General features: G+C 44.9%; 1 protein-coding gene across 2 annotated transcripts; it reads right to left on the reverse strand.

Annotated features, from left to right (window-relative positions):
* Positions 1-3,978: 3,978 nt before the first annotated feature.
* Positions 3,979-11,497, reverse strand: C13H18orf21 (chromosome 13 C18orf21 homolog). Of its 2 annotated transcripts, XM_052155635.1 has the most exons (5): positions 11,342-11,492; positions 11,231-11,253; positions 9,320-9,519; positions 6,622-6,821; positions 3,979-4,498 (listed from the first exon to the last, which is right to left on the reverse strand). In XM_052155635.1, exons 1-5 carry the CDS (start codon positions 11,416-11,418, stop codon positions 4,345-4,347), a joined length of 654 nt encoding a protein of 217 aa, XP_052011595.1. In that variant the 5' UTR covers positions 11,419-11,492; the 3' UTR covers positions 3,979-4,344. The 2 variants fall into 2 exon arrangements, with proteins under 2 accessions (XP_052011595.1, XP_052011596.1); XM_052155636.1 differs by lacking the exon at positions 6,622-6,821 and having other exon boundaries at positions 11,342-11,497.
* Between the last annotated feature and the right edge of the window lie 1,675 nt (positions 11,498-13,172).

Below are 13,172 nucleotides of genomic sequence, written 5' to 3' on the forward strand. Positions count from 1 at the left end.
ACGTGAGGGCGCCCAAGGGTTTGCATGCCAGCTCTGCACTCCCCAGGTCGCTCCTTCATTCACACGCCCCTGATTAATACTGAATTTCTGCTCAGGGAGCCAGTTTTGCCTGCCTCGTTATTTTATTTTACCCATTAGGGTGTTTGCTTTCTCAAAGCACACAGGCTGGCCTGGGGTTGAGTCTCTCCCTGCCTGAGCCAGCTCAGTGCCAGTCTTGATTCAGACTGGTCACATTTCTTACTCTTCTTCAGTCCCACCTCTAGCGCTGCCTTGTTCGCCTCTGTCTTTATTGATTCCCTCTTTTATTCGCTGTTCCTTCTTCCCCTTCTCTGCTTTGATGTTAATGGCTGGACTCCTCTGCTCATTTCCTCTAAATCTACTCTCCACAATTCTTTACTCCCTCCCAGGTTAGCGAAGTTGAAAAGGTGCCTTTACATCTGTCCTGTGTGTGTGTGTGTGTGTGTGTGTGAGAGAGAGAGAGAGAGAGAGAGAGAGAGAGAGAGAGGGAGGAGGGAGGGAGGCTGTACCAGCACAGCAGGTAGAATGAACTGCTGATGGGGCATTTTCAGGTGACGTCTGACGGAGCATCTTCTGGGGGCACGGAGATCACTACTCCGTTGTATGTGTGTCTTCAATGTATAAAAGCTAGTGGGAATGGAGCAGTACAAATTTCAGAGTTGCATTTTCCTAACTATTACATAACAACCATTAGCCTCAGCCAGGAACTTGTTCTGAGCAAATTATTGGGCCCAGATTTACAGTCACAATATCCAAGGTTAGAGACATACATCTCTTAGATATATCCTCTAGGTAATTTAAGATCTTTAAAGAACATTGCTTTTTAAATGACCATTTTGTCTTGTTAAGGGTTCTTGTGCGTACTTGTATATGTATACCTGCAAGTCACAAGTCAGGTGGAGTTATACAGTGTGAATTGTTGGGTCCTCTGCAAGAGCTCTACACCTCTTAATCGTTGTCTGTCCAGCCCCTGAACACTATATCCTAAGTATCCAAATGGATAACTTGTTAAAGTAGGGTATATAACAAATCATTTGAATTCTGCACTTCACGGAAAAATACAAAACTAGAATTTGAATTAATTTAAATAATCATGTGATTTAGAATCATTGGCTAATTCAAACATATCTAGAAATACTGTCATATTCAGTTAATTGTCTTTGTGTGTATATGCTCCTGGGGATGAAGCCCAGTCAGTCCCTTGCCCATGAGAATCACCTACTACCACCAAGGTATATTGCATTTTCTTTGTTCAGTAAATAAAATTTCACCTTACTTATTTGGAAGTACAAGTTGAAGGGGAGGAGGTATTTTAAGAATCATACATTAATATATAGCTTTTCCCAAATAATACAGTCATGAGTTGTCTTCTCTCAGTGAACTCTACTGTTGCTTGTTGGCACAGTGCCTCACTATTCAGTTCAGGCTGGCCTTGAACTCAGTCTTTCTGAGTATTGGGACCAAACTATTAGATCACTTGTAATGCTATTTATGCTGTATAATTTCACCATATTCACTACACTGCCATAAATAGGGGGAACCTGGGTATGGTTGTGGCTTCAAATTTGAGCTGCAGTTAACACTCTTTGTCTTGTTTTTTAAAGATCTATTAATTAATTAATTAATTATATGTAAGTACTCTGCAGCTGTCTTAAGAGGCATTAAATTCCATTACAGATGGTTGTGAGCCACCATGTGGTTGCTGGGATTTGAACTCAGGACCTCTGGAAGAGCAAGCAGTCAGTGCACTTAACCGCTGGGCCATCTCTCCAGCCCGTGTCTTGTTTCTGAGTAATTCCTTTATTATTGTACAGCCTCAGGTGAGCTTTATGACCAGTTCATCACATCCAATGGACTGGACATGGATGCCCAAGTTAGCAGCGAATGTCACCATTGCTTTTTCACTGAGCTAGAGTCACTAAGGAAGACAGACCGCAGTTGTCAGCCCCTGCATCTTTGCGTCTTTTTTGCCCATTAGGAGGACAGAACAATTACAGCTCTAGTAAAATCTTAGATCAGTAGCATGAAACGGTCTTTCCTGATGGATGTAGTCTCCCACTCCGAGCCTGCTGAAACCTAACTTCCAGTGACTGGGCTCACTAACATGCCTTTTCACTACATGTTCCCTTAACTAGCATTTTCGGTAATGTGGTGTAGTGCTGGAGTTACAGCACTTTGAGAAGTACACTTTTCAAAGCATACCATTTAAATAACAGTATTTTCCATTATGACCTTTCTGGATGTATTATTAGTGTTCTGCCTGCTTGTATGCACATGCATTACATGTTCTGCCTGCTTGTATGCATGTGTATTACATGTATGCCTGAAGCCCAGGGAGGTGAGAGGTGAGGTCTGGGAGGGTTGTGAGCCACCATGTAGGTGCTGGCAAAGCTGGGTCCTCTGAAGAGCAGCAGGTGCTCTGCACACCTCATGTGCACACACCACAGTTGATGTGTGGTCAAGGACGACGTGCAGGAGTTGTTCCTCCCCTCCCACCGTGTGTGGCCAGGAGTTAAACTCGGGTCATAAGGTCTCTCTTGGCAGGTGCTGTTACCCATCATCCTTCTAGCCCTCTGGGATGTTTTTAGCATCTTAACAGTCAGTGAAATAATCACTTTTTCAAATAAACCAGCACAATAGGCCTACAGTTTTCGTTGTTATATGAAATAAGTCATATATAAAATAAATCATCTAAGAGGTCTATTTTTGTCAGTTAATGACCTTAATTCCCCATGCTTGTTTTCTGTCATTTCAGGAACTTAGTTTATTATAAAGCTCCATTGAGTTCCATTATCAAACATCAGTGGTTTAAAATACTGTTTGATTTTCTTGTTTTGATCTGTCTTCATTCCACAGGTGCACTGTGTGGACAGATAGTGAATATGACAACATAGCACACTAGAAATTTTGCTTTTAAGTTTGGAAAATTTTTTAAATATGTGCTTTTTTGTATATTGACAAATGAAATTGTCCTTCATTTTTTTATGATCCCTAAAACTGTACAAATGCACTTTCATTAGCAAAGGGAAAAACACATTTCTTCAGTAACTATTTGCAGAAGTGTTAGGATTTTTTAAAAAAACATCTTCCTATGAAGACATCCTATCAGTATCCAAGAAAACTAATGCTCAAAATTTTTTACTCCAGTTCTTAAGACTAGGAAACAATGCATTGAAGAACTCCCCAGTGACTCACTTTTTCTGTCAACTCCACCATGTTGCTCATAAATAAACAGCTCTTCTGGCAGTCCCATAAGCTCAGTGCAGCTGGAACAGAACTAATGTATTCATCATCAGTCTGGAGAAAGGGGTGATGGAGTGCTCACAATTTCAAGACCCTGCCAAGCAGTCTCATGACCAGTAGGGGGCGTATGCTGCCTAAACCACACAGCAAAATCCCGTTTTCACTCTTCAGAATTCATGATCTAACTCAGGAGAGGCTCGGTAGTAACAGGGTGGACTCTGCAGACACACAAGGCGCGCCTGGCCTGGCTCACTGCTGCAGTGCTCACACTTGTTGGCCTAACTCTGGTACAGCCCTGCTCAGCACACAAGGCCGGCCCCGAGTTTAATCTCTAGAATGGGCATGGAGGGGGTAGGTATTTTATCTTTCAAAATGTGCAAAATGCTCACAGTTTACTAATATTGTTGTGCACATGACTGAGGAAATACATAAGATTTTTCTGTATTAGAAATCTAGTTATTAGCAAGGCGGTGGTGGCGCACGCCTTTAATCCCAGCACTTGGGAGGCCAAGGCAGGTGGATTTCTGAGTTGGAGGCCAGCCTGGTCTACAGAGTGAGTTTTAGGACAGCCAGGGCTATACAGACAGGGCTAACCCTTTCTCAAAAAACAAAATTACACAACAACAACAAAAAGAAATCTAGTTATTGACACATGGAAGAAACCTTGTTTCCCTTTGAAAGAAATGGTAATAAAACTTCAGAAACTAAACTAAATACTACCATTCAGTACTCATTCTGTCTTTATCATAGAAACTGGGTTTTAAAGCCCTTTATTACATTTACTTGTCTGCTGCGGAGGGCGCTCGTGTGGCGCCCAGACAGCAGCCTGTAGTCTGCGGGGAGGGCAGCCTGTAGCCTGGGGTTCTCTGCTCTGGAGGTTGAGGTGTCTTTGCCTTCGGACGTTGACTTTTGATCTTCACAGTCACCAGGGAGGCCCAAATGGCTCGGTTTAATGAGGCACTTCCCACAGCTGCAGGATGACAAGAACAGCTTGCTTTTGACTTAGTTTCCCTGTGCTCAGGCATCAAAGTGAGGACAGAGCTGTTAACTAACTTCAGTTAATTCTTCCAGAGGTCATTCTCTTCACAGAGAAGATAAGAAGTGCCTGAAGTCCAGCTTTGGGTTCTGGTCAGATGCACTCTGACTAAGCAGTGTTTTTAGTTGAGAGAAGTGTTTCTTTCTTCTGCTCCCATTCCTTGAGGAGCCAATGGGTGTTGACTGTCCAGATGTAGGAGTTCTGAAAGGAAAGAACAAGTCAGGCACACTGCCAAAGGACAACATGTTCCTCCTGCCAAGAGCACTGTGCCCAACATCATCTGCCCTGTATATCACACTGCACGACAGCTCCATGGATACTGGCTGTGCTCATCACAGTAATTCCCATCAACAGCAACAACAACAAGCCCCATGGAATAGCGAATTCTGGCACCATTGAGGAGGCACACTGGAGCGTTCTAGAAGTACCCATGATACCTGAACAATAAACCTAGAGGTAAAATGTTATCGGGCTGAATTTACACGTGACATCAGCATTCATGGAAACTCTTACAACTGAAGTCTCCACTCCTCTAAAGTGAAAGGCTAAGGAGGCACCGTTCCACTGCGTCCTCCCCACGAGGCTGGCAGTGCCACAGGACGGGCACTAGACTATTGGCGTTTTTGGATAGTGCCAGGTACAGAGGACACACTCCACAAACATCCACAGAATAAGCCATTTACCATCTACTTTGAGTTTGCACGAGCATGGTGGGAACCTGAACTCAGTTGTGTCTACACAGCAAGGACTACCAACTGAACCCTTTCCTCAGGACCTAAATGCAACTCAATTGCTTTAAATGCACCAAAATTTTCTTTTATCCACATTTACACAAAAAGTGTAATTTCTATTGAATTTATACCAAATATTGACCAAAACCAGTAATATACAGATAACTGGACTTGACATTTTAACCCAGAATTATAGACTTCAGGCTCAATATAAAATTTCAATCATTAAACAGAAATCACCAGTCCTGGCTAGATATTTTTGTTTATGTTCAAGACATTGATCACACTCAGTTTCTTTTGTAACAAAATATTTTAAGTTCTTCACACAGTGGCTATGGAATTGCACTTAAACTCATGACTATCATAATGAAGTACTGAGGATTCCTAAAATGAAAACTTATGAGTCTCTGGCAAATCCATATTCTTGTGGAAATCTAGATGAACAGAGACAGAGAATGTGACAGAGTAAAGAGTAATACCCCTTGGAAACATAGTGTGAGGGCTTCAGACAACACAGGGGAAACTGAGGCAACACAACAAGACAGGCAAGTGCGGGGTTGGTGTCTTAGGGTTTCTATTCCTGCACAAGCATCATGACCAAGAAGCAAGTTGGGGAGGAAAGGGTTTATTCAGCTTACACTTCTGCAGTGCTGTTCATCACAAAAGGAAGTCAGGACTGGAACTCAAGCAGGTCAGGAAGCAGGAGCTGATGCAGAGGCCATGGAGGAATGTTCCTTACTGGCTTGCTTCCCCTGGCTTGCTCAGCCTGCTCTCTTATAGAACCCAAGAGCACCAGCCCAGGGATGGTACCACCCACAAGGGGCCCTCCCTCCTTGATCACTAATTGAGAAAATGCCCCACAGCTGGATCTCATGGAGGCACTTCCCCAACTGAAGCTCCTTTCTCTGTGATAACTCCAGCCTGTGTCAAGTTGACACACAAAACCAGCCAGTACAGCTGGGAAGCCATGGTCTTGTATTTACCCAGCGCAGTAGAGTCAGGGTTAAAGACTGCTAACAACTAGCTGCACTTTAGCCAGGTTTTCATCAGGGAAGCACTGTCCCAGTCATGACAAAAGGTTACTGAGGCCCAGGACAGACAGTAGGAAAGAGAAACTGGCAACAAACTACAGTGTAGAAGCTGCCAGTCCCTCTGCCAGTGTAGGTGCGGATGCATAAAAGGACATTTTGTTCATCAGAGTTAAGTAGGAGGAATAGCCGAGCGGTGGTGACGCACGCCTTTAATCCCAGCACTCTGGGAGGCAGAGGCAGGCGGATTCCTGAGCTCGAGGCCAGCCTGGTCTACACAGTGAGTTCCAGGACAGCCAGGGCTATACAGAGAAACCCTGTCTTGGAAAAACCAAATCCAAAAAACCAAAAAAAAAAAAAAAAAGAAGCAGGAGGAAGGGAAGACTTGGAAGTTGGCTGCAGATGTTTGTCAGGTGTTGGGAAACTGCACAGGAGCCATATGCACTGATGTAAAAGTGGGGCTTAGAACTATCAAGACAGCTAAAGGGCATGGAGAAGAATGGGCCCCCGCTTGTAATGCACAGAGTACTCAGGAGTACTCAGGAACAGCTAACGAAGTGCCTACCTGATGGTCAAGGAGGGGTTCTTGCCTCTGGAACCATGCGCACTCTGACGAAGGTCGGCAGAACCTGGAGCCATTCTCTGTGGCGTCTGCAGGCTGGCCTTGTGGGCAGCAGTGGCAGCGTTGCTCTTCAGTGCTGACAGGAAGCTTCTACTCTGGCCATGGTGTCTCACTGTTCTGTTGCATGTTCTACAGGTAATCAGCTACCACAGAAAAGAAGTTGGTCCCATGAGTTCTCTGGTAATGTAACCCAATAACCGTGTTTTCCTCAATCGTATGTAAGGGTAACAGAGACAAGTTAGCACAGAGACTATCCCCTGGAGCGCACCATCTACCAGGAGGAATCAGGTAACAGAGACAAGTTCAAAACAATAAAACTGCCTAAAATACTTTTAAAAAAAACAGGGGGGCTGGAGAGATGGCTCAGCGGGTAAGAGCACTGACTGCTCTTCCAAAGGTCATGAGTTCAAATCCCAGCAACCACATGGTGGCTCACAACCATCCATAAAGAGATCTGACACCTACAGTGTACTTACATATAATAAATAAATAAATATTTAAAAAAAAAAAAAGACAACAGGGTTGGGGTGGGGGAGATACCCAGAGACCCTAATCCTATAGAAAGAACTATAGGTAACTAAGAAATGTGGAGAGCAGGAGGGACAGTTCTCCCCAGGGGAGAGTAGACCAATCAGCTATCCAATACTAAACAGCCAGCCCTGAAAACATACATAGCATATACAGATGGAATATATGTGCGCATATATATATATATATATATATATATACACACATACATACATGCATGCATGCATGTAGCAAAGAAAAAAGATGCCATGAATCTGAAAGAGAGGAATGAGGGCTATCTGGAAGGTTTGGAGGGAGGAAAGGGCAGGAAAAAAATTGTGAAATCATATTGCGATCTCAAAAATAAAATAATTTTTAAAAGATAATGAACTCATTATGAAACCAATCTGTGTAGAAGTAGGGGTAGGAGGGTATTCACTAACATTTGGATGTTCTTTGTAAAAGCAGGAGAGCTGGGGAACTTTAGTTCTCTTCTCAATAAACCATGGCCAGTCACTGACATTTTAGGTAGCACCTTTGAATCCATAGTGACTCTGTAAATGCTAGTCTAATAAAACTCTTCCGTTTCCATCAATATTTATTTTTATTTTATGTGTACAAATGTTTGCTTGCATGAAAATATCTGCACCATGTACATAACTGGTCCCTTGAAGAAGCTAGAGGCACAGAAAGTATGGCTGTGGGAGTGGCCACTGGGGGGGGAAACAGGCAGCAAGGGCTCGAGGCCGCTGAGCCTCCTCTCCAGCCCGGAGGATGCACTGGTAAGACACGGTCCACTCTGTATCTAAACACAGCCTGTGTCTCAGCAGCATGGAAGCTAGTTACGTGAGAGGTACTCAGATTTCAAACGGACAGAAATTCAAGCACAGATCTCTGTGGTGATGTGGCTGAGAATGGCCCACGCAGGCTCAAGCTTGGCCGTTGGTCCCCAGGTAGTAGAAGTGTTTGGGGAAGATCAGGAAGTTGGACTGGGGGCAGGCTTTGAGGTTCCAAAAGAAGGTGACTCCCAGTGCCTCTCTCTGCCTTAAGGTTGTGGATCAGGATATGAGCCCTCCGCTGTTCCTCCTCTTGGCCAGCAGGGACTCTAGCCCTGTGAAGCAGGAAGCCTAGTTAAGCACTTTCTCTTATAAGATGCTGTAGTCAGGTGTTCTATCACAGCAACAGAAAGGTAGCTCCAGCATCTGCAGAGATGGAACTCTGCTGCCTTACAGTTTTTAGGAAAGCACTACATGCAGATTATGAAAGTCAGGAAAGCATACCCTTGATGGGCCTTTCTTTCAGGTGATCTCGAACTAAATACAGTAGAGTATAAACTTCAGCAAAGTAAACCATCAGAACACTGAAAATCTTCCTATAGGAACATTTTCAACTGTTGGAAATATATTTCCAGTATATTGCACTGTTTTCTAATATGTTCCTGTGGCAGTAGGCTGAGGTCAGCCTAGGCTACACGGTGGGTTTAAAGCCAGTCTGGGTTACATAGCAAGACTTTATCTCAGTGCCCACATACACTTGAGCAAGTTGGTAATGCTCATGCAGAGCACACAAGATATAAAACATATTTGGTATTGGTTTCCATCTAGTAAGCTCTTGGGAATTTTTGTTTTATTCTATTTTATACACTAAGCACATTGCTGGGCGAACACATGCTGACCCTGGGGCGTCATACCCAAGGTTAGAAAGGAGGAAAGCATCTGTTACTAAAGAAACTATTACGTGGTGACTGAGCCTGTGAGTTAGACTGCTAAACGCAAGGAGTTCTCAAAACTGGAAACACTGTGCTTGACAGTGAGGCGAGAGCAAGTAAGAGCATCAGTCCTTGGCTTGGGGGAATTATCAATGAAAACAACCAGCCAGTGTGATAATGCACACGCTTAATCCCAGCACTGGGGAGGTGGGCAGACCCTGAATTTGAAATTAGTCTGGACAACAAAGCAAGTTGTAGGACAGCAGGGCTTTCAGAAGCCTTGGTGAACCACTGTCACAGAGACATTATGTGTGCACTCTGACGGTCCAGATTGCAACTGTACCTCTGTCCTGCTCAGACTGTCTCTCCCTAAGGGAAAGAAGACACCATGACAGCTTGCTGTCCGGACAGGAGCCGCAGCCTTACCAGCACACTTGTGGACTCTTTATACCTTCTCAACAGTTTTGCTTCTTTAAAACTGAGTGTATCATTTCTTGCTTCTCGATTAAGAAGTTTCTGTATCTTTGGTGTCAATCTGGTTTTGGGCTTGAGGCGTACTCTAGAGTTATCCAGAACCAACAGTTGGAAGCAGTGTGGACATGTCTCCTGAAAAGTGCTGTTATCCTCTACAAACAAACAAACAAACAAACAAACAACGCACGGGTTGCAAGTCAGAGTATTTTGTTACCTCAAACAACTAGCCTCATAAGTGGGGAAAAAACCACATAGGGTATCAGCTGATACAGACTCTTGAGACAAACTTCAGATATGAAAATTTGTAAAAGCAAACTGGCAATAATGCCCTGTACAGAGTTCTCCAGTTCCCCGCCCCTATGTCAGCAGCAGGCAGGCAGCTCGCTGATGGCCCCTTGCTTCTTTGCTTCTTTGTTGCTTAGTTACCAGCACATTTACCACAGAGCAGTCTGCACAGGACTCTTCTTCCCTCCTCCCTTCCCTTCGCCATCAGTACAACCAGATGACACAAAACATCACATGTTGATGCTGGGCCAAGGGATGGGACTAAGGAAGGGGGTCAGGGGCTGGTAAAGTTATTGTAATTTAAAGATGGATGTCTAGGGAAGCCTCACAAATGAGGATTGTAGAGAGAAAAGACCGAGGGCAGTAAGGAGTATTCCAGGCACGATAAGGCATCTATCTGCAGAAGCCCAGGAACACAGCAGCAAGCAGGTTTGCTATGGCTGGAGTTGAGTGAACCAGCCAGAAGTACGTCACAGAGGCTGCATGGCATTCCAGCTTAGAGACTGCAGAATGCCCTCCGGCAGCCAGCAGTCATCCAGGAGGGAAGTGCTAATTGTTTGGACCAGGTTGCAAGCAATGGATTTAAAAAGTGGGTCAGTTTAGGAGGTATTTTAAAGCCACCGTGATTTGTTGGTACAAGGTGGACCAAGGAGGAGAGGTGGTGTTAGGGTGTCAAGAAATATCTTCAATAAGATCACTGTTTACTAAGGTGAGAACTCATTTAAAAAATGAGGGTTGAGGACAGGAAGGTCTCAGTATATTTTATCTCATCTCAAGACTGAATGGAAAAAAAAAAAATCTAAGAACTGAGTTCTGGGATCTTGGAAGATTAGGAAAACCAACACAGTATGCTGAGATACAGGAATAAGAGGTAGATGCCTAGAAGACTGGCAGGAACTACTAAAACCCTGACCAGTGTGGGGCTGTTGAATTGGTTCAGGGGGTCAAGGCACTTCTACCACACTAGACAACCCGAGTTGCATCCACAGGAACCCATCCAATAGGTTAGAAACTACTCCCAAAAGTTGTTCTCTGACCCCCAGAGCCCCAGGTTCAATGTCTAGCACCCTGCTGGAGCAGCTTACACTTGTACATCCAGTTCTAGGTTCCAGGCTCCCAACCGCTGCAGACATGAGGGCAAATTTTATACACTTAATAGAATAAAATGTAAAAATAAAAGCAGATCAAGGGGCAAGGGAGATAGCTTAGGAGTTAGGAGTATTGGCTGCTCTTTGCAGAGACTCAGGATTAATTCCAAGTACCCACATAGGGGCTCAGGACCCGTTTTAAGTGCGGTTCCAGGGAATTCGACGCCGTCTTCTGGTTTCCCCCGCATCAGGAACGGACCCGGTGACCAGACAAACACAGACAAGGTGCTAAAACACATTTCAGAATAAAAAAGACTGACCAATGTGTCTAAGGCTAAGGATTAGGACATTAAATAATGTGGGGTTTTCATGCAACTGAGAGAGGCCTAGGACATATTTTTTTTTAAAAAATGAGACAAGTCGATCACCCTTCTCTTTTGTACCACTGGGGTGACAAGGGCCGAAGCCACCGCAGCCCGCGTTCTCCTACCGTGTGACGAACTGTAGGCCCATCTGCAAAAGAAAAACGGGGGTGAGGCCGGGCACCGTGGCCGCCCGTCCGCCCGTCCGCCCGCCCGTCCGTCCTCCGGCCCTCTCTTACAGGAGGTAGCGGGCCTGGCCCGGGCAGCTTCCCACCAGGCCCCGAGCAGCCGCTTCAATATAATACTTCTGCCGCATTGCTCGAGAGCTCAGGCGCGCAGACGCTGCGAAAGAGCTCCACGCCGGAAGTCGGCTCTTCCGTGTAACTATCCGAGGCCTCTGCGCTCAAACTCCCTCCGGAAACACGCATCCGCGGCACAGGAGTTCCGGTCTCCTCCGCGTCGCGTCTGGAGTCATCTGGCTTCCGACTTGTGTCTTGTCTTCTTACCCCGGTCTCTGTCCCCAGCCCCACTACACCAACAGCGAAGTTCTTGTACCCGGAATGGTGCCAGGCTCCCAGGGCTCCACCGGCCTCACTGGCTTGCGCTTGTAACCAAGATTTTTCCGGGTAGCTTAACAAGGTTAATCGATTAACTACCACCAGGCGGTTTACTTTCTAGTTTTCTTTCTTTTTTTTTTTTTTTTTAAGAAGGAATTTATGCGTCTGAGTGCTTTGTCTGGTTATATGTATGTGCCTCACTTGGGTGCAGTGCCTGGGAAACTCAGACGGTTTCTGATCTCTTGGAACTGGAATTGCAAATAGTTGTGAGCTGCTATGTGGGTGCTGGGAACTAAACTAGGTCCTCTGCAAGAACACTCAACGGGTGTTTGTTTCTTTGTTTTGTTCCTGTTTTTCGAGACGGGGTTTCTTTGTGTAGCAAGTTCCCGGACAGCCTGTAGACCAGGCCAGACCTGTGCTCAGAGAGATCCGTCTGGGATTAAGGGCGTGTGTCATCACTACCAGGCTCAATCAGTGCTCTTAAACACTAAGCAACCAAGCATCATTAATGACTGAACCATCTCTCTAGCCCCAGCGTGCTTTATCACACACACACACACACACACACACACATTTTTTTAAACGGATGCACTTTACCAATTTAATTTAATCTTTTGAGCAGTCTCTCTACATAGCTACGGCTGTCCCGGAACTTGCTATGTAGACCAGGCTGGCAACTCAGAGACCTGCCTGCCTCAGCCTCCGGAAGGCTGGGATTAAAGGCATTCACCATGCTAGTGACACACACACACACATTCTTTAGCTCATATTAAGCATGATTAATTTTGTAAAGTGGAGCATGTGATATTTCTTCAAGATGAACAGCAAGTTGTGTTAAGGTCTTTTACCACTGACCCTGGTCTTTTCACAATAAAATGGGAAGCAATTTGTAATGAGCGTTACTGCCAGGTGCCTTTTCTCTTCCTCTTTCCCTCCCTCCCTCCGTTCTTCCTTCCTTCCTTCCTTCCTTCCTTCCTTCCTTCCCTCCCTCATTGAGACAGGGTTTCTCTATGTATCTGTGTAGCCCTGTCTGTACTGTAACTACAAACAGGCTGGCCTCCAACTCAGGGCTTCTCCTGGCTCTTCCTCCCAGATGCTGGGATTAAAGGTGTGCGCTACTACGTGCAGCCCAAGTACTTTTCTTAACAGGATAATTTATATTGCTAACTCGTTCATCTTCATGACGAGTCCAGAGGATAAATGCAGTATCGCTTCATCTTAACAAAGTGGGTTTTCTTTCTTTCTTTCTTTCTTTCTTTCTTTCTTTCTTTCTTTCTTTCTTTCTTTCTTTCTTTCTTTCTTTCTTTCTTTCTTTCTTTCTTTCTTTCTTTCTTTCATTTTTGTGATTGAGACACACCATGTGGTCCAGAATAGCCCCAAACTATGTCATCCAGGCAGTCCTTGATCTTACCCTGTTGCCACAGCCTGAGATTATTGAAGTGTGAGTGACCACATTACATCTGTTTCCAGACTCTTTGATTTGTTTCACTAACGCATAGAGCAAAAACGAAGG

The sequence above is a fragment of the Apodemus sylvaticus genome, chromosome 13 (assembly GCF_947179515.1).
Source record: "Apodemus sylvaticus chromosome 13, mApoSyl1.1, whole genome shotgun sequence".
NCBI classification, from domain to species: Eukaryota; Metazoa; Chordata; class Mammalia; order Rodentia; family Muridae; genus Apodemus; species Apodemus sylvaticus.